A 20,960-nucleotide genomic window follows, 5' to 3' on the forward strand; every position below is an offset into this window, starting at 1 on the left:
TTGTAAAAGCTTTATTTTTAAGCTTTTGCCAAAAATATATTTTGACTATTTTTTGAGTAAAAAAGTTAAATAAGTGCTTTTGGAATTTTTTACCAAACATTCTATTTTTTAAGTATTAAAAGTACTTTTTACCATTCATAACGCAATTTCAAACAGGTCCTTCTAAGGACCTGTTTGAAACTGTGTTTAAGGGGCCTAAAAGTGCTTTTAATACTCGAAAAATCAATACTCTCGTTTGGTAAAAAAATTAAAAATGTCCAAAAAGCCTAAAAATGGCAAAAAAAACACTTTTGAAAAAAAGCTTAAAATGAAGTTTTTTCCAAAAAAATTATTTTTGACTTAAAAGTTATATTTCTCAAACGTAATCTTAAATAGGCTATGAAAAATACGGTATAAAATTTCTATTCCATATCTTATGAACCAAAGCCCAAATGCAGCGAGGGAGTCCAGAGCAAGCCCCGATACATTCCAAACTCGGACGGGCCAACATCTGGGCCTCTCGTATAAAACCTCACCTGCGTGCTGCTAGGGTTTTGCAGTTCCACGCTATAAAAACGCTCGCTTAGCCCTCAATAATTTCTACCTTTCTTTGAGCGGGATCTTCTTCAACCCTAATTTTCAGGTAACGCTCATCTTTCTTCTTTCTTTCTTTGTAGTTTCAAGTATTGGTACATATAATACTGGGGCTGTGTTTTTATTTGCGCTGGTGTGTGTTATGTGGGCTTAGTCGTTCTGTCTCTGATGATGATTTAAGTTGAAAAACTTTCGTTCTTCTGAGAGAAAATCCATGAGGAATGCTTTTGGAGACCTGAACTGAAGGGACATTTTCTGGGTCATACATGTTTTACCATTTTTCTCAATGGGTCGAGTCAAATTATCAAAATATGGTGAATTTTGATAATTTCTCAAAGGGTCGAGTCAAGTAATCAATTTCAGTGGTAATTTTCCATTCTTGAGTATGTTTTAACTTTTTTTTTTTTTTTTTTTTTTTTTTTTCTGTTGATATATTTTTATTATCATTTCTATTTTTTCCATTTGGATTTATGTCGTGCTTATTTGATTCTATTTTCCGTTTGGTTACTGAGAAAATAGAGGAAGGCGGAGTAAAGTAAAAGTTTTGGATCTCATGTTTGCACATTGGTACTGGTCTTCAACTTAGTTTCTAAATTATGAAAAGATGTGGCGTCAAATAGACAACATGGTTGTATAGGCTCAGATGAGTTTAGGTGATTTTTTTTGCCTTTTAATCCAAAGAAATGAAATGTCTGAGATAGGAATTTTAAATCCCTTTTTGCCTTTGTACAATCTTTATGCAAAATTTTGTTAATAAAGAACTTTTCTTGTAGCATACTAGCATGTACATCGATACTATACGTTGAACAATTAACGTTGCCTCTAAGGATGAATAGAAAATACTTTCGTTCTTCCGAGATATCCCATGCGGAAATTTTTTGGAGACCTGAACTGAAGAGGATTCACTAAAAATGTTTTTACTTTTTTTCTCTTAAATTTTGAACTAGTGGTTTATGTTTATGTACATTGATAGATGTTGAAGAATTTATATCGCCTCTGAGGATGAATAGAAAATAACTTTCGTTCTTCCGAGATGTACCATGCGGAAAATTTTTGGAGACCTGAACTGAAGAGGCTTCACTAAAATTGTTTTTTTTTTTTTTAATCTTACATTTTGATCTAGTGGTTTATGTTTTCTTAATTCTAGCTTTTAAAGAATTTACATTGCCTCTGAGGATGAATAGAAAATAATTCTTCTGAGATGTTCCATGTGGAAATTTTTTGGAGACCTGAACTGAAGAGGCTCCACGAAAATTGTTTTACTTTTTTTTTCCTCCTAAATGTTGAAGTAGTGGTTTATGTTTTCTTAATTCTAGCTTTTAAAGAATTTACATTGCCTCTGAGGATGAATAGAAAATTACTTTCGTTCTTCCGAGATATCCCATGCGGAAAATTTTTGGAGACCTGAACTGAAGAGGCTTCACGAAAAATGTTTTACTTTTTTCTCTTAAATTTACTAGTGGTTCATGTTTTCTGAATTCTAGTTTTTTTTTTTCAATGGTCAGTATGTACATCGTTCAAGTCCTGATTGACATAAGTATGATTGCTTGATGGTCTACCATATGAAATACTTACCGTCTTTATAAGGTTTGGAAGCTTATATGGTGCATTCTTATTTTGGTCTTTTATTAATGATTTTGTCTTTTGGATAAAACATTGTAACTTTATCTGATATTTTCTATGTCCACAAACTGAATATGTCGTTTTTTTGCCTTTAATTTTCTTTAACTGTCTTGCTTGTTGTAGTGGATGTTGGAGATCTTATCTCTACCGATGTATACAACAAAACTTTAGTTCTCCTGAGTTTGTTAATGCTGAAAACATTTGGAGACCTGAGCTGAAGAGTATGCAAATTTTATTTGAATGATGCCGGCAACAACAATGATACTAGTTTATGAAAGATGCTTGTGAAATACCTGATTCAGAGATGACAAAAACTAAAATAAACAAGTTATTTAGTACAGTCCAAAACTGTGATGGAAAAATGAAAACCATGGTATGAGAATAATTTGGTCCAGAAATAAACCTGATGAAGTACATATCCTATTTAATAACTTGTGGATGTTCTAAGGCTATCATCATTCAAATAAAATTTGTATACTCTTCAGCTCAGGTCTCCAAATGTTTTCAGCATTAACAAACTCAGGAGAACTAAAGTTTTGTTGTAAACATCATTAGAGATAAGAGCATGCAAGTTAGTATAACTGTTTGTTACTGCTTTTGGATGGAGTGAATTTATGTGACTGTATATGTATATATTCATAATTTATGTGGTTATTTTGAGTTTATGTATTTTATTGATTTCTTTTTTCAGATATGTTGTGTTTTTGTTATTCTTGTTACTCTGTTTTAACCAATATTTTTGGTGGGTATGATCTATATGCCAGAAGGTTTCCAGGTTTTGGTTGAAGAATATCTCAAAAAGCTCCACCCCTGTTCAAGATGAGGTATTTAGTTCTCGGACTCTTTCTTTGATTTGTTATGCAATTTGTTGGACAGCTTAAGCTATTATTTCTTAAATTACTGACCATTAATATTTTTTGTTTGTTTTCCTTATTTTTCTGTCCAGCCGACCAATGGAGGAAGATGTAAGTTACTTTACATTTTGTGCTGATTCATTTCATTAAGTGCATCTGTAAATTTGTTATTTTTAACTTTTATCTTTTCTCTGCACATGCTTGTCATTCATGTAATTTTATGGCTCTACTATCACCATTATGTAATCTAGATATACATTTCCATCAGAGAATTATCAAAGAAATGGTGGAATTTGGGGATATTGGCATCGCAGGAAATGAAAAAAAAGGGAATTAAGGGTTCAGTTTCTGTCATCTTGTATTTTACAGTGAAGTCTATCACTCTACATAGAGCCTGAAATTTTCTGTAAGATTTTATTTGGTGGGCTCCTTGATGCATATCCTATAACAATAATTTTACTACTAAACATACGGCAGAAAACTATAGTAGTATGGGTTTGTTGACTTTGTTCGTTTAACTTTCTATTGTTGTTGTCTTGATAGCTGGTTTATTTAAACTGAGTCCACTTTGAAGTTGCTTCAAAATACCCTCAATGTCCAACTTAAGGGAAAAATGTCGGTTGCATGCCACCAACATTCCAGTTGTCTTTCAATAATACTACTGCCTTCATCACTTTAGTATTTATCAAAAGCGATTCTGCAGGTTGCTGTTAAAAATGAGGAAGAGGAATTTAACACGGGACCGCTTTCTGTTCTCATGATGAGTGTTAAAAACAACACACAGGTAAATGTTCTTTTCTTATATGTTTCCTGGTTGCCCTCATGTTGGGAAGGTGTTTAATTGAATTGTTCCCTCCCAACAGGTGCTCATTAATTGTCGGAATAACAAAAAGCTGTTGGGTCGTGTCAGAGCCTTTGATCGGCATTGCAACATGGTTCTTGAAAATGTCAGGGAAATGTGGACTGAGGTAATATTTTCCATTAAAAGACTTAGCCCCCTTTACAGAATAGGGTTTCAACCCTGTCTGTTATATTTGCTGCTAATTAGTTTTGTTTTTTTCCATATAGGTACCAAAAACTGGGAAAGGCAAGAAAAAAGCCCATCCAGTCAACAAGGACAGATTCATCAGTAAGATGTTTCTTCGTGGAGATTCTGTTATCATTGTTCTTAGGAATCCCAAGTGAGGTGGATCTGCATTGTTTGTATTGACAGTTCTCTTGACGGGTGGAAATTGAGTTTTTATATCGTAGCAGCAACTAATCTGGTTTAAATGCCCCATCCTTCAAACTAGGGGGCCAAGATCATACTAAGTTGATGAGGGGTATCTGCATCAGGTAAAAAAAGAGGATAAAAAGAGGATTTGATTAGGATGACACTAATGTCCATATACAGGAGCTTTTCCATGTATTCTGTGCTGTTCTGTTTTGTAAATTAGATTTAAGCAAAGATGTACTTAACATGTTAACCCAATCATATCATATCATTAATAGTGGTTCAATTATATTTTGAACTCTAAATATTCCTTCGGTTTTGAAATGATGATAATTTGAGTAGATAATAATGTTGAGTAATGTTTGTGAAGAACTTTTTATCCGGATTTCATTTGGATAAAAAAGTTTTCTGCAATAGGTGAATCACAAAAATGCAAAGGGAAAACTTCTTTGTCTGCATAAAAGTGTTTCTAAGCATTACTCAGTAATGTTTACACTTATAGTGCTGGCATTCCATGGTTTGCAAGTTTAATTATAATTGATGCCACCTTGGACTTTGATGGCTTCCAAATGCTGACTTTACTCCTATTTTCTCTTAACGGCAAATTTGAATGAGGGTAGTATGTAGCATAGGAATAATCGATACTTCAAAGTTTTTTTTTTTTTAATTAAATACGATCAACTAAAAAAGCTAAAAGTTGCAAATCAAATCTTTTAATTCTCACCCTTATGATCTTTCAAATTTGCCCCCTTTCATGCGTTGGGGGCTTCATGGTACTTCGAGAAAATCCAACGTGTTCTTTTCTTTTCTTTTTGTCCTAGTCAAATACCTTAGATATAGAAGAAAAAAAAAGAACAGGGGGGTGGAGATCTCTGACAGTAATCTCAAACTAGCCAAAGCCAATGCCGGTTAAACACAAGAAAATATATTGGAAATGGTCCAACTGATATTTCCAATTTTCAATTTAGTGTAAAAGAAAGGATACTCTTGTAAATTGTGTCATTTAACTTTAACGGAGAATCCTTCTCTATGGTGCTAAAAGGAGTGTTTAAATGTGAAGGGATGGATGTAGAGGGTTCACCCAAGCTTTTGAGTAGTTGATAATGGTGGGTTGGTAAAGCTGGCAACTTTGTGGCTGTAACGCATAAAGGTTTTGATTTTAGGTGTTTAATGGTGTTAGGGAAGTTAAAGGGGTTACATTTTTAAGTCTTAAGGCCTTGAGAGGCTTCACCCTAGTAATAATGTGATTTTTTGAAAGTTAAAAGACTTTTAGCAGAGTTTCTGATCGATCACTGTCTCGTGATCGATTAACACTAGACTAGAATGTAAGATTTGGCTATTTTGAATTTTTGAGGACTAGGGTTAGGAATTCTGCCTAGTAAATTTGTAACGCCGTAGTGAAATCAATTGACTGGTAATTGATTCAATGATTTGCCTCTCAGTCCTATTCCTTATAGAATAATTCTCAGGGATTTCATCATCTTCGAAGAGAGACTACAACGGAAGATTTTGACTAAAGGACATAGATAGTAATAATTAAAAAATCACAATCATGATAGCCAAAGTAAAACTTAAAGCATCATAACATAGATAAGTTTCCAAATACAGTGGTCAGAGACCAGTCATCAAAATACTACTTACAATTGTTCTGAGGAAAATTAAAGCTTACATTTAACCAAATACAACATAAAGATAATTTCGATCATCTCCTAACAAACAGATCTGCTAGCATCCCACATAGACTTGAGCCAGACATGGTACAACTCAAAAATGATTTGGATCAAGTCATTCATAATGACCGGATGCCTCATTGGCTCATCTCTAGCTAAACTAGCAAAACAATGTATATATATATAACCGATTTTTTAAGCGGTCATTAATTAGCGTAATTAATTGAGTTAATTATATTTCAAGAGTTTTCCATATATAAATTATTCAATAAATTAAGTATTATTAATGTCCGAATCAAATAAGGAAACAAATAATATAAATCAAATTATAATGTATTAATACGTTTAGTCAATTTAATATGTACATTAATACGTTTAGGATTCTAAAAAAAAAAAAAAAATAGACATCATATAGATATATATCATATATATATATATATATATATAAAAGCAGAATCACTCTCAGAAGTGCCTTAATATTGCGACATGTGGCATGAACCCTTTTTTTAAAAGGATAAACTGGTTTTTTAATGCATAATTTTTTAACCGGTTTTTTTAAAGAGTAAACCGGTTTTTCAATAGTGAACTGGTCATTAAATTAGCTTAATTAAATGCATTTAATTATATTTCAATAATTTTCCTTATATGTGATTTCATTAAATTCAAACATTTAATGCACAATATTAAGTATTATTAATGTCCAAATCAAATAAGGAAATAAATAATACAAATCAAATTATTATGTATTAATACTTTTAGTCACTTTAATTTTTTAATTCAAATTTAGAAAAGGGTAGAAGACGATTTTTTTTTTTCTACATATACTTTGTGCATGTAATAATAGATAATTTATAAAATAAGAATAACACAACCATCTCCAAACAATTATAATTGAGTATTAACTGTATTTGTAGGTTGTTTATTTATTTATTTTTAGTTTGTTCTTTGGTGAAAATTGCAACTTTTGAAATAAGATAATAAATTGTTTGGATTTTTAGTTGGCTAATGGAAGATTATAGTGTGTTTATTTGATTTTTGTACAAAAAAAGAAAAATAGAAACTCTTTCGAAACACTAAAGAGATAATTAAACATTGAACCTGAGATGATTTATCTAATCGCGTTAAATGCTGAGTGCAATATTTTGTTTTATTTGGTACTTATAAAATAAAAAGATTTTATTTATTTTTGCACTGTATTTGATTCCATCTAGGGTTTCTATTTAATTGAAAATTTTGTTGCTTGGATTTATCTTTGTGTATCTATGTATAAATTTTTCACCATAGTAAATTGATTATTTTTATGTTTGTTTCGCTAAAAAGTTTCTTTGTATTGAAATATAATAGGTATTACACTAATAAGATTTTATGATTTAATTCATTTGAATATTTTATTGGATTTTTTTTTTTTTTTTTCGTTTTTATGATTTGTTCCGATTTTCTAGCATTTTTTTGAAAGTGTTGAAGAGATTTATTTGGTTAATAATATATTATTTACAAAATAATAAGGCCTACAAAATAATGATCCCCTAATTATTTCGGAATTTTTTTTCTCTTTCTCACCGATTTAACTTCTTCTTTTTTTTTTTCTTTTTTCTTTTTTTCCCTTAGTCTTCCCACGTCTCTCTCTCAACTCTTCAAATATAACAACCTAAGAAATCAACCTGAAGTAATTCTTCTTCTTAATCTTCCATGTGTATGTTTTTTATTTGAGAAAAACTACAACTTCAAGAATTAACTTTTTTCTTTTTTCTTTATTCACTCACCACTCTTCAACAATAATAACCTAAAAACTCAATCCCGAAGTAATTTTATTTTTAAACTTTCAGAAATGCAATTTTTTTTAAAAATCAATTTTTAAAATTATACTTATTAAAACCGCAATCTCAAATGAATCCTTAATAAGGAATAACACAACCCTCTCCAAACAATTATAATTGAGTACTAACTATATTTGTAGGTTTTTTTATTTTTTATTTTTTATTTTTTATTTTCAATTTGTTATTTGATAAAAATTGCAACTTCTGAATTAAGATAATAAATTGTTTGGATTAGTGGGCTAATGGAAGATTATTGAGTGTTTATTTGATTTTTGTGCAAAAAAAAAAAGAATAAAAACTCTTTCGAAACACTAATGCGATATCATATCAACAGTATCAGAATTTCCTACTAATTTTCTATTAATATTTTGATAATCAGAATTCAAGTTTCATTCTTGCTATTTTTTGTTTCTTTTATACTTTTCATTAAGTACATGTTTGGTACACTTCAAAAAAAAAAAAAAACAAAAAAAAAAAAAAACATATTTAGTAATGTACTACTATATAACCTTTAGTATGTATTTTTATTAAAAGATGCGTAATAGATTTTTTTTACAAACCTATTTTAACTTATAATGAAAAGTAAGATAAGATGCATTTAAGTTTTGAAATTAAATTATAATGAAAAGTAAGATGGGATGCGTTTAAGTTTTTTAAATTAAATTATAATGAAGAATCTCGCATTATGTGCTAGTATATATATAATAGCTGAAACCCTTCTTAGAAGTGCCCTAAAATTGCGACATGTGGCATAAACCAATTTTTTTGAAAGGCTAAACTGGTTTTTTAAGGCATAATTTTTTAACTGGGTTTTTAAGAGTAAACTAACCATTAAATTAGTTTAATTAAGAGCATTTAATTATATTTCAATAATTTTCCTTATATGTGATTTCATTAAGTTCAAGAATTAAATGTCCGATATTATTTTTTCAGAATTTACTACTCTCCAAAATTATAGAAAGACAACATTTAAAATTTAAAAACATACTACATTAACTACTCAAAATCGGCCATATCGGTCATAAAAATAAAGAAAAATAAAAAGAAGAAAAAAAAAAATTGGCCAACTAGCTCATTTATTTAAAAGGCTATTTTTTTTTTCTTTATACTTTTCATTTTAAAGGCCTATTTGGGATTGCGTTTGAGAAATAGAGCTCTTAAGTAAAAAAATGCTTTTTTGCGAAGGCTTTTGCCAAATGTGCGTTTTAACATTTTTTTAGGTTTTTTGACCTTCATAAGTGCTTTCAATATTTTTGACCAAGCGAGTGTTTTTTTTTTTTCCTTTTCAAACGAGCTTTTAGGGTGTTAAACGCACTTTTGAAGCCCTCAAACAAGCCTTAAACCATGTATACCTATGTGAACAAATTTTCATTAAAAAAAATTGTTTATTGTTCTCTATATTTCTTTCGAATATGCAAAATTATATACGTTTGATTTGTATTGAAATATTATAGATATCACACTAACAATATTAAATGATCATGCTAATTTTCTATATTATAATCCATGTATTCTTCTTGCTAATTTTTTTTTCTTTATACTATTAATTTTAAATCATATATTCTTATAGGAATAAACATTTATTTATTTTTATTTAAAGAGGTGCGAATCGTAAGATATATTCTTATACGTCTTTTTTAACTTATAATGAAAAAGATGCGTTTAAATTTTAAAATTAAATTATAATGAATGATCCTGCACATAGTGCAGGTTATAAGCTAGTATACATAATAGAGGGAACAAAATGCAAGGGTAAGTCCAACGATTTAGTGAGTAAAAATGCACATGACATACACGTCATTTGATATATATATATATGTAATATGTGAGTCATGTCATAGTTCAAATTGTATAGTGTATTAGAGATATTACCTATGTTCAGCAGTGTTTGAGTTGTCCTGAATGATTTATAATACAATACCAGTGCATCGGCTATTGTACGCTACCGTACATAACACTAGTAGCTCGACCGAGTTCGACCTTGGGTGACCCATGCTACTAATGATGTAGGTCCTGTAGTGACTCGCCAATCAAACATGGCCGCGTTGGTCACGAAACAACCATTGGATTCAAGACTTATATAACACACACACATTTGACCATTTAGTTAACTTGTATAATAAGCCCACGGCAGTTATCATGCATGTACTGGTGTACCATGTCATACGATGCAATTAGTCTTCTCTATCTTCTACATGCATGCTCTTACAATCTCACTATGTTTATTATCTTGCTTAATCAACACACGTTTTCACAAAATAGAGTTCATAGTAGATCAAAAATGTATTTCATGCGAGAGTTATAAATATGCATGTTTGGTATACATAAAATAGTCGTGCAATGCGGGAAAAATAACAAGTATTAATATGAGTTTGTACTGACTCGGGTCATAAAGTTCCTCTAGATGTTTCATACTCTCGAAATTGGAGAAAAGACCTACCATCAGTTCTAGATCTGAGCTAAAACGAATCCTAGGCTTAAACATGTTCAAGACAGAGCTTTTTTCTAGACTATCGAATGCTCAGATAGGTCAGCTCGAAAGTTCGGCCTCGACCATGCACGTTCGGCCAAAAAGGTGCGAACGTTCTCATATGCAACCGATTTCGAACCAAACAACATTATAATCACTTTTAAGGAAGTCCTAATGCCACAACAAGATCCCTAACATACTCCTAGCACACAATCACATCGCTATGCAGAAGAAAATACGTCCAATGAGAATGAAACGTTAACCCATGTTTAAACTAAGATTAAAACCTAAAACAACAACATAAGGTCAAATGTAGCAACCAAACTATGGAAAACACTTAACCAGCATAACAATTAGGTAAAGAACAAGTCAAGTTAAGAATGTTACCTTTCTAGAACAGGGCCTCCAAGAAAACCTTTATTTTTCTTCCAAAAACTCACAAATTCACTCAAGTAGGGTTTCTCTAGGGCTTAGAGGGAGGAATGAGGCTTAGAAGGGTGTAGGAGGGGGGTATTTATAGGGTTAAAAAATCTAAGGGCGTTGTTGTGGCAGTCCTGCAGGTCAGGGAATGTTCGGTGGTCCCGGGGTGAATGTTTGATGTACTATTGCATAGTTTCTAGGGTTGCAAGTCAAAGGTTTGGTCATTACCCAGTGGTTCTTAATTTAGTCAATGAATGTTCGATGGTCCCCCTACGAACGTTCGGTGTACTATTACCCAACGGTTCTAGGGTTGCAGAGTGAATGTTCGATGGTCCCCCATGTGGACGTTCGGTCAAAACTCAAAAAAATCCCAAAATCTAACTTCCAACAAACCCTAATGACCGAAAAATCTTGCTAACCCTCCAACTAAGATAAACACAATCTAGTAATTATTTGAGGCACTACAAAACCCTTCTAATGATTCGATGTTTTACAGATGAAGAAACCAGAGAGTTCGAAGGGAAGTTCGAGGAGGATTATTATTACCAAGCTAAGTAAATACACATGTAAAATTAATTACTAATATTTTAGCATGTGTATTTCGATATCAAGCTTGCATATTTTATATCGACATAAAATGCTTTGAATGGATGTTGTAAACTCTACATTTTGTGCAAGAATGAAATATCTGTAAAAAGGGATGACTGTGTGATTTCACAAATTCATCTATTGTTAAAATTAATAAATGAAAAACTTGTATGTCATGGCTACCACCAGAAAAAGTAGTGAAAAGTCTAAAGTATGTGCATACTATTATAAAGGTTTGAACCTATGACTCACAGTTAATTTAGAATGTTAATTACCCTGGATCCGAGGACAACTGTGACCAGCGGAACCATCCATGGATGGGGTCACACCCTACGACATCACTAATTGTGTAGATTACTTGAGGTTGAACCTGGTCAAATGACTAGTGTTGGTTGGCTATTATACCTCATTGGAGTACCATTGTTGAACCATATGTCCTATGGGACGCGCTAACCTCATTGTCAAAGGGTTAAACTTACTAAGTCATGGACCAGTGTTGACATGGTACAAATTCATCTATTGATAAAAAAAAAATAATAATAAAAAAAAGGGGTTGTGGTTATGGATAGTCTATATAGAGGGTTACAACTTGAAATAATTGTTCTATTTATTGATATTATTATTATGATGCATCAACATAATTTTTTGCCTTGCTTACCTCCTAAAACCCCTATTGCATGATGTTATATGTGATTTATCATGTTTTTATAAAAATTGAGTTCATTGCATATTGACATGTTTCACGTGTGTTAAACTCACTAAGTCATGGACTTATACTTGAGGGCTGTTAGGTGTCCCAAAATCCTTCCCAAAACCTTTCCCAAATGATGTGGAAAGCATTATTTTGGAAAGGAGTGAGAGACAAAGGAGAGAGAATGAGAATTTTTTAAGGAAACAAATGCTTGCCACATCATTTGGAAAGCATTTTGGGAAGAATCCCTTGGGATGTCTAGCATTATCCCTTATACTTTTATCGTTCTACCTGCAAAATATCTTTGTTTTACAGACAACCCATCTTTAGACTATGGTAAAAAGGGGTTTGCTTAAGGGTATAGGTATGCATGAATATATTCGTTATCTTTTTGGTACTATGGAGGTGATAACTTATTTGTAGAAGTATGTCGAGGAGTTCGATACAGTTTGGTTGGATTTTATATCCTAGTAAGACATATATTTTGTCTTGGGCCATTGAGGATTCCTATTGTGACTCCATGATATTTATGTATCTTGATGTTAACCCTGGTTTCTAGTCTGTAATATGTAATCACTACAAAAATAAGAAAGTAATTAATGGCGTTTTATTTTGCGGCTTTTGAGGAAAAGAACACTAAGTATGAATTTATCATCATTTTTTTAAAATATCGTTAAATCCTAGTGATAATCTGTAAACGTCGTGAATTTTAAAAAATATTCTTGTTGTTTTTAAGAAATTGATAGTAAATAGCATTAATAAAAAAAACCCATATATTCTCAATCTTTTAAAACGACGGAGTATTATGCTTAAAGTTTTTTTAAAGAACATTGAGACTCCATTCTACTCCTGCCTCACAACTCTCACCACACTCTAACACGCTGTAAAAACTCTTCCTCTCTCCATCAATGCCATTGTCGCCGTTCCTTCCCATACGGTCTAACTTTCTCTTTGAGTTTCAGGGGATATTAGAGTATACTTGATTATCCTTTATTAGAAGATTTGAGTGTAATCGGATTTGAAAACTATCAACTATAATATTAAGGAATTTGATTGTATTAATTTTAGGGCGAAAATGCACTTTACCCCCTGAAGTTTGACACCACTTTCAATTTGAACCCCAATGTTTAAATTTGTAATATACCCTCACAATGTTACAAAATTTCGCAATTCAACCACTCCGTTACTTCCATCTTCTTAGACGGAAAGTCAAACATGAGCGTGGCATGTGATAATTTTTCTCCCAATCTTCTCATATTGCGCCTATTTTTATTTTTATTTTTATTTTTTTTAAGAAAGAAAAAAAAAATTGGGGGTGGCCGGCCACCCCCACGACCCTTGGAGGTAGTTCGGCCACCCCCAAGGGGTCAAATGGAGGTGGCCACAACCACCCCCAAATGGCCGGAATGGGGGTGGCCGAGCCACCCCGATGGCCAAAGGAGCCACCCCCAATTTTTTTTTATTACTTTTATTAAATTAGGGGCAATATGGAGAGATTGAGATAAAAAATATTACGTGTGTAACACGTGTTTGACTTTCCGTCTGAGAAGACGGAATTGAGTAACTAAGTGGTCGAATTGCTAATTTTTAAACATTAGGGTTCAAATTGAAAATGAGGTTAAACTTAGGCGAAGTAAAGTGCATTTTCTCATAATTTTAGAGATTTGATTGTAATCAGATTTTGATGGTAATCAAATCGGATTGATTTGAAAACCATACTTTTCTACCTCAATTCTCCTATAAATGGAAGTATTTTGTATTGGAACATTATAAAAGGAATATGAGCAAAATGTAGCACTTTAGGCTTCATGAATGTAGATCATCGACCAAACCACGTGAAATATCGTCATTATTTTCTTATTCCACTATTTTCATTTTATATTTCCATAACTTAACCTTTTTTTTTTCCTTTTTTTTTTCAAGTGCTTCTCATATCGATCATTTTTATTTTTTTTTATTTTTAAAGTGTTAATCATTTAAAACACAACACACCAACTAATACATCACATTAACTAATAATGTAAATGAATGTGAAAAGAATCTGATAAAACACAAGGATCGTATTCTAACCCCCAAATCAAATGCATAAGCAATTTATATAAGGAAAATAAATAGCTATGCTCAATATTTAACCAACACAACTATAAAAAAAACATCTACACAACCACAACACAAGATTTGTTGACGAAGTGGAAAATCCTTTGAACCAATCAAAGGGAAAAACCACTCCAGGGCAGCAAAACTCGAGAAATCATTAAATGAAGATTCAGAGTTGTAGACTAGATGATACTCACAACCTAGAGGACCTCTGGACTTAGCAAGAACAACAAGCTTCCCAGCTTGTCTCCATCTTGACCATCTTCACGGAGTGCATTTCCTCACCAACCCTTCGGTAGACTTCTTTCTTCAAGTAATCATGTCAACAATCTTTGTCTAGTTAAACGAATAGGCAAAATGCCAACCAAGAGTGATTAGTGCCAAATATTGCATATTTGAGCCCCTTAATTTGCGTTTGTTAATCCTTTAGCTTTATTATGATCTGAAGTTTTGTGTTAGTTTTGGTGTTTTAGTGTTTTGAAGGTTGCTAAGGGAAAAGCGTGGATTTAATGTGAGAAACACCAATTTTTTTGGAAGAAAGCTACCAAGGAAGTAAGACCCGTCCGGATGGCCAACATATGCGTTCGGACGGACATGCGCTCCAGCGCAGTCGGGAGCTGCACCCTTCCGGACAGGCATTTTTCCCGTCCGAACGGTCACGTCAGTTATGAATTTCTGTAGCGCCGTTTTGAGAAAAAAAAAAAAAAAAAAAAAACCCTAGAGAGCTATATGAAAAGGAAAAGATGCGAAAGAAAAACATATTGGACTCTGTTGGACGATTTTTGAGAGAATATGAGCAAAAAGGCTATGGTTTTCTAGTTTTTTGGAGGTTTTCAATTGAATTTTTCTCTTTGTAAGCCTCAAAACCTCTATCAATTCCTATATTGTTGTATTTTCTTTCAATTTCGGGAGAGACTAAACCCTCAACTAAGGTTAAGGATGAAACCTCACAAATGATTAGCAACAGATAACTTTCATGTAAATTGATACTTTTCCAATGATATGAATTGTATTTCTCTTTGTTCTGTTTATATTCAATTAATTATTGATCACTTTTAATTGATTGCTTGGTTTATTTGTTTAAATATTGGATGTCCATTGTCATTTGTTCAATGGATACTGATAAGTGCCAAATATTCCATATTTGGACCCCTATATTTACATTAGTTAATCCTTTAGTTGTGTCGTTATTTAATGTTTTGTGTTAGTTTTATGTTTTTAGTATTTTGTAGGTCATTGGAGAAAAACTACAGCTTTAAAGGGAAAAATGCAAAGTTTGGAAGAAAGCATACTTTGAGAAGACCTAGATGACGTGGTTAAGTTTAACCAAATCCAAGAAAAGGTTAAATCGGATTAAAGATCAGATTGGATAAAATTTCAGATTGGATAAAATTTCAGATTGGAGTCAAATTCAGATTCTACACATGTCTCAGTATTTTGATCATAACTTTCCACTCAAATATCGGATTAAAGTGATTCAAGTGGTGTTAGAAAGCTAACTCAAAATATTACAATTCGTTGTGAAATATGATTTTCCTAATTCGGGCGGTTACTATGCCAAAATTGCCCTGCCAATAAAAGACACAAATTTGGACGAATCCTATTCCGATTTCAGACTTCTATTTTGACTGGGAGACAGACCTTAGAATTATCTAGGTTTAATAGGGCTTCTAGGACTTCTCTAAGCCTATAAATATACCTCTTTGCACTCAAGAAAATATACAGAATTCCAGAGAGCAAAATTATACAGTTTTTCTCTTTTTAGTTTAGGTTTTCTTTGGTTTTAGGTTTTATTTTTATGTGGAGCTAAATTCCCAACTAAAGTTGGGGATGAAGCCTCACCGATGAAGAATATCAATACTTTCATGTAAGTCTTTATTTATCTGTTTTTATTGGGTTTAATATTTCAATTGTTTTACTTCTTTTCAATGTGTGGAGCGATTCTTGGATATCTTTTGTGATTCAAGGATACACTTGATGATTTAAGATAATTTCACATAATTGATTGCTTGATTTTATTTGCCTAAATAATTGGATATCCCTTGTGATTTGTTCTACGGATACATTTGGTGTTTCAATTAAGATTAGATATCTTTTGTGATTTACGGATACATTTGATGATTTAATTGATATTGGATTACTCTTGTGATTTGTGCAATGAATGGATACATGAGATGGTTTTGATTAACTGTAAAAGCATAGTAAAACATATCTAAGATTCTAATTGTGAGAACTTCATATTAATATTGATAAACATGGAAGTACGTTGTTTTGGGGTGTTACAACAGCTGACAATAGAAGTTCCAACACTCAAAGGACATCCATCTGACAGAGCGACTACTTTCTGACCAGCCCCCGTCGTTCAAGACATGCCAACACTGGTAACTCAGCTGATCCATGAGATATGTAAGTTACGGTAGGAGGTCGAGCAACTCAATACGACATTGAACACCCACATCACCACCTTTACATAGTAGCAAAGCAGGTGGGTGAGTGACTGACGTACCCTATCTCACTTGAAGTGGACCTAATCATTTTAACTGACTTGGTGTTGGGCATTGTACTTCACTTTCCCTATAGACAACTTTTAGTGTTTTGTTTTATTTCCACCATCGTAATGGTAATTTTGGCTCTACATTTCGGTTAATATTTAGTTATTTCCCTTATTTTGGCAATTTAAATTTAGATATTTCTTTTACATGCATTGTATGTTTTGAGGTAATTTTAATTAATCATTTTGTCAATGAATATTAAAATTTTATTTTATTAAACTGAAATCTCAAGGAAAAAATTTTTATAAGAGAATTTGATGCCCCAAATATTTATAACAAAAAGAAATGTATTTATCCACATTAGTTACTTTTTGTGTAAAACGCCCTCTATTTAAAAGGACTTAAATTGTTTTCTGTAAAAATTCATATATCAATTTTTAATTTATCTTTTGATCAAATTTTCAACCATTACCGAACGTTGATTGAAACCCTATCCTCGAACGTTTAACTAGGACCACCGAGCGTTCAATAGAAACCCTAAAACCCTTAGTACAACAGCATACTGAACATTTGGGAATAGTATCGTGAATGTTTGAGCATCTTTGAAAAGCAAATTTAACCTATTAGCCACCTCCTTCAACCTTATCTACACACCCACTCCTATATAAATCCACTCCACATGACCCTTTAGACTCCATTCACTCCCATGCACTCCACCAAAACCAAATTTAGAGAGAGAGAAGGAGATTTTAGAGAGAGAAATAGGAGTTTTGGTGCTAATCCATCTTCTCTTAGGTAAAACCTTGAGTCATACTCATTTTTCATGTTGACTATACTCTGTTCATATGATTTACCATTATTTTTACAAGTCTTGAATACGGCAAAATACATTTATAAATGATTTTCGAAAAAGATGATACACTTACTCTTATTTTTCAAGATTTGTCATGTTGATATGATTTAACATGTTTCTATTGATTTATTAGAAACTTTGGTTTGAGTATGATATGTGTTAGGTAGGATTTTTAGGGTTTTGCATACATCCTAGTACCTACCAAACGTTTGACCCTTGCTAACCGAATGTTCGACTACAATCAATATCGAGACTGAATGTTAGGAAGTACCCATAAATAGATAATTAGATTTTTTTAGCGATGGTTTAGCGTTGCATGCATAAATTAGGTTCACGACGGTACTATGTATAAAGATAGACTATGTTTTGTAGTAGCAAGGAAGTCAAAGATGTCGGAATCTAAGGATGAACAGATAAGGTAAGTAAATACTTACAAGTGCTTTAAATAAAAACATGCAATATGTTAGTTGACTGAGTATGCGTATGCTGTGAGCCTATTACTTTTTATGCAAATGAATCAATGTTTAACTAAATGAATAATAATTGCATCGACATGGTACACTGGTACGTGAAGTATAATGGCCATGGGCTTACTATTAGGGGTGGATAGATTAACCGATTACCGATTACCGACTTTAACCAAACCGATATTAATCGTAACCGATAGTTATCGGTCGGTAATTGGTTAAAAATTTTATACCGATAAGCTTATCGGTCGGTTAAAATTTTTTTATCGAAAAACCAATATGACCGAAATGACCGATAAGCTATTTTAATTTTTAATTTTTAAAAATTTTATATTTATTATTGTAGTGGATCAATATAAAAAAAAAGCTTCAATAAGGTATTTTAGCCAAAAATATACTCTAAAATAACTAATTTTTAATAAGCTATTTTAGGCTTTAGTCCAACAAAACGTATTTGAACCTCCAAAACAATTAATTTTTGGCCTAATAAGCAACCAGTAAAAGCCCAATAAAAAGCCCACAAAAGCCCAAACCGATTTAACCGACCGGTTAACCGATTACCGATATGACCGATAATTTTCGGTTAACACTTCTTATCGGTCGGTAATCAGTTAGGATTTGGTTAACCGATAGCTTATCGGTTAACCGACCGATAAGCCCATTAACCGGTCCTAACCGACCGATACCCAGCCCTACTTACTATAGGGGCTTGACCTTATGGTCAAAATATGTTTATTGTTAATGTTTTACTTTAGATCAAATGGTTGTTTGTAACGAGCACAACTATGTTTGAATGGTGATTACTATGGATGGCTGGCATTAGCAGTGTGGGTTACTTGAGGTTAGAATTGATCGATCTATTAGGGAGCAAATGGTATGGGTACGATATCCGAAGCACCGGTATTGTATTACAGGTCCCTCTGGACAGCGCCAATGTGATGCACCAAAAATTTAAAACCTTAATCACGACTATTAAGGAAAACAAACATTTTATTAAACTTTTTTTTAAAATTTTTATAATGCAACGATTCCTTGCAGTTGTTTAAAAAAAAAAAAAAAAAAAAAAACACCCTTTTTTATTTTAAGAAAATAACCAAAAAATAATTTTTAGCTTCTGACCAAACGTTTGATGGGGAACCACCAAATGTTCGATTGGGGACCACTAAACGTTTAATGTTAACCCTAGCACAAACACTCGAGGGACCACACTAAACGTTTGATTTGCAACCCTAAAACAGTTGGGTAATAGTACACCGAACGTTTAGTGACAGTCTAAAAAACAATTTTAACCAATTCTCCACCATGTCCAGCATGTAGGCCACCCCCACGCCTATAAATACCCCCCATCTCTGCCCTTCAACCCCATCCTTCACTTCCATCCCCCCACAAACCCTAAATCTAGTAGAAAGAGAGGGATTCTAGAGAGAAAAAATGAGGTCTTAAGGCCTTTTGCCCTCATTAATGTAACCCTTCCTTGCTTTCCATGTTGTTCTTATAATTTCTAAGCTTCTTGCAAGTTTTATAGTGCCAAGGCTTTTTAAACTTGTGTCATGATTCTCCTTAAAAAAAGCAAAAGGGTTTTAGAATGCTTTAAAACACTAACTGATCTCATGAACTTGCATGTTATGCCTTAGTTTGTTTGTATGAACCCATTAACGGCCTAGGATGAGATTGGTTAAGTGATGGTTTGAAAATAGGAGCTTTGCATGAACCTTGGCATTCTGACCGAACTTTCCATGCTCTCTGACTGAATGTTCGACCTCAAGTCCGAATATTCGATCATAAGACAGAACGTTTGACCAGTGTCCAGAATAAGTAAAAGTTTGGGTTTTGTAACCTTCTAGCTAGTTTCTTCTCGACTAAGGCTCTAGTTGTTTAAAGTAGTGATAAGTGCTGAATATTGCACATTCAAGCCCCTTAACTCGCATATGTTAATTCCTTACCATTGTTAGTTGTTTGATTTTGTGTTGTTTTAGTGTTTTTAGGTTCTTAGGACGAATACAAGAAATACCATTGAATTTGGGCTTAAAACGCACTTTGAAAAGCTACTAGCAAAACTGGGATCGAGCCCACTCAACCCTAGGCTTGAGCCCACCTGCGCTCAAGCGCGCAAGTCACTAGGCTCGAGCACACTTGCGCTCGAGTGTGCAAGCAAGAGGGCTCGAGCGCATTTGCGCTAGAACATCCTCTCCACTAAGCTCGAACGCATCATGCGCTCGAGCGCATCCCCCATACTTTTAGATAGAAACTATCTTATTGGAGGCTTGGAGATTTGAAGAGAAGAGGAACATGGCAGGAGGTCATCCCAGCACCAAGATAAGCAACTAATTCTGTAATAGGGTGTTGATGTAGCCCTTTCCAAGTAACAATGGTTTAAATGTATTTTAATTTGGATTTTTCTATATGCATGATGGTTCTATAAGTGTGAGAATTAATCTTAATGTTTATATTCAATCATTATGAAATTCTTCTCTTTTCTTTGAAAGCCTTTTATGTTGATTGGACTCAATCCTTCATATTTTCAGTGATTATATGAATGACTGTTATACAACGATTTTAACTGACACATGATCAATAGGATTTAATAGGTGATGCCTAAGGGAGACGGATTGTAGTATACCCTAGTTTAGTGTAATTTAGGTAGACAGTTCGTACCAACCGAAGATGGGTTATGCTTATACTTCGTTTGTGTGTAGCCTATTAAGGAATTAGATAATCCATACCTAGGGAAGATGAATTGTACTCCATCTTAGTAGTTAGGTGGACAGTCCGTGCGAACTGGAGATGGATTGTACTTATTTCTTAATGATGGTATTTTCTTGACTACTCAAGTGAGAGGAACCCTATATCATGCATAGTATGAATTTCCTTTATTAATTTATGATTAACCATTGTTATGCGGTTAGTAGTGAAATCAACCTCCTATCCTCTCTTTCATCACTACAGATACGTGCTAAAATATTCATATTTTTAACCCTTAACTTACATGTTTTAATCTTTTGGTTTTGGTTAATTAGGTCATTTTAATTCATTTTTGTGTTTTTCAAACTTTTGTAGGCTTTTGGAAGAAAATGAAGTAAATCTAGATGATTTGGGCTCAAAAGAGAGAAGATGGAAAATTGGGAACTCTCT

The 20,960-nt window shown here is 32.8% G+C and overlaps 1 protein-coding gene and 7 non-coding genes across 9 annotated transcripts; 7 read left to right on the forward strand and 1 right to left on the reverse strand.

Moving 5' to 3' along the window:
* The first annotated feature begins 522 nt into the window (after positions 1 to 522).
* Positions 523 to 4,552, forward strand: LOC132180072 (uncharacterized). Of its 2 annotated transcripts, none has more exons than XM_059592916.1 (6): positions 523 to 622; positions 2,961 to 3,020; positions 3,143 to 3,161; positions 3,754 to 3,834; positions 3,914 to 4,018; positions 4,119 to 4,552. In XM_059592916.1, exons 2-6 carry the CDS (start codon positions 3,016 to 3,018, stop codon positions 4,233 to 4,235), a joined length of 327 nt encoding a protein of 108 aa, XP_059448899.1. In that variant the 5' UTR covers positions 523 to 622; positions 2,961 to 3,015; the 3' UTR covers positions 4,236 to 4,552. The 2 variants fall into 2 exon arrangements, with proteins under 2 accessions (XP_059448899.1, XP_059448900.1); XM_059592917.1 differs by having other exon boundaries at positions 571 to 622; positions 2,964 to 3,020.
* On the forward strand, positions 735 to 823 carry LOC132180164 (small nucleolar RNA Z159/U59). Its single transcript, XR_009440056.1, has one exon. It is a non-coding gene; the product is annotated as a small nucleolar RNA Z159/U59 (small nucleolar RNA).
* On the forward strand, positions 1,392 to 1,474 carry LOC132180166 (small nucleolar RNA Z159/U59). Its single transcript, XR_009440058.1, has one exon. It is a non-coding gene; the product is annotated as a small nucleolar RNA Z159/U59 (small nucleolar RNA).
* LOC132180165 (small nucleolar RNA Z159/U59) lies at positions 1,566 to 1,649 on the forward strand. Its single transcript, XR_009440057.1, has one exon. It is a non-coding gene; the product is annotated as a small nucleolar RNA Z159/U59 (small nucleolar RNA).
* Positions 1,740 to 1,817, forward strand: LOC132180168 (small nucleolar RNA Z159/U59). The gene has a single exon (XR_009440060.1). It is a non-coding gene; the product is annotated as a small nucleolar RNA Z159/U59 (small nucleolar RNA).
* On the forward strand, positions 1,909 to 1,992 carry LOC132180163 (small nucleolar RNA Z159/U59). Its single transcript, XR_009440055.1, has one exon. It is a non-coding gene; the product is annotated as a small nucleolar RNA Z159/U59 (small nucleolar RNA).
* LOC132180169 (small nucleolar RNA Z159/U59) lies at positions 2,337 to 2,420 on the forward strand. The gene has a single exon (XR_009440061.1). It is a non-coding gene; the product is annotated as a small nucleolar RNA Z159/U59 (small nucleolar RNA).
* On the reverse strand, positions 2,672 to 2,755 carry LOC132180167 (small nucleolar RNA Z159/U59). The gene has a single exon (XR_009440059.1). It is a non-coding gene; the product is annotated as a small nucleolar RNA Z159/U59 (small nucleolar RNA).
* Positions 4,553 to 20,960: the final 16,408 nt, after the last annotated feature.

Source organism: Corylus avellana, chromosome ca4 (assembly GCF_901000735.1).
Source record: "Corylus avellana chromosome ca4, CavTom2PMs-1.0".
In the NCBI taxonomy this organism is placed as follows: Eukaryota; Viridiplantae; Streptophyta; class Magnoliopsida; order Fagales; family Betulaceae; genus Corylus; species Corylus avellana.

Coding starts and splice junctions, on each gene's coding strand:
- LOC132180072 (XM_059592916.1), top strand. Junction 3,835..3,913: donor GTGTTAAAAACAACACACAG/GTAAATGTTCTT, acceptor CCCTCCCAACAG/GTGCTCATTAATTGTCGGAA. Junction 4,019..4,118: donor TCAGGGAAATGTGGACTGAG/GTAATATTTTCC, acceptor TTTTCCATATAG/GTACCAAAAACTGGGAAAGG.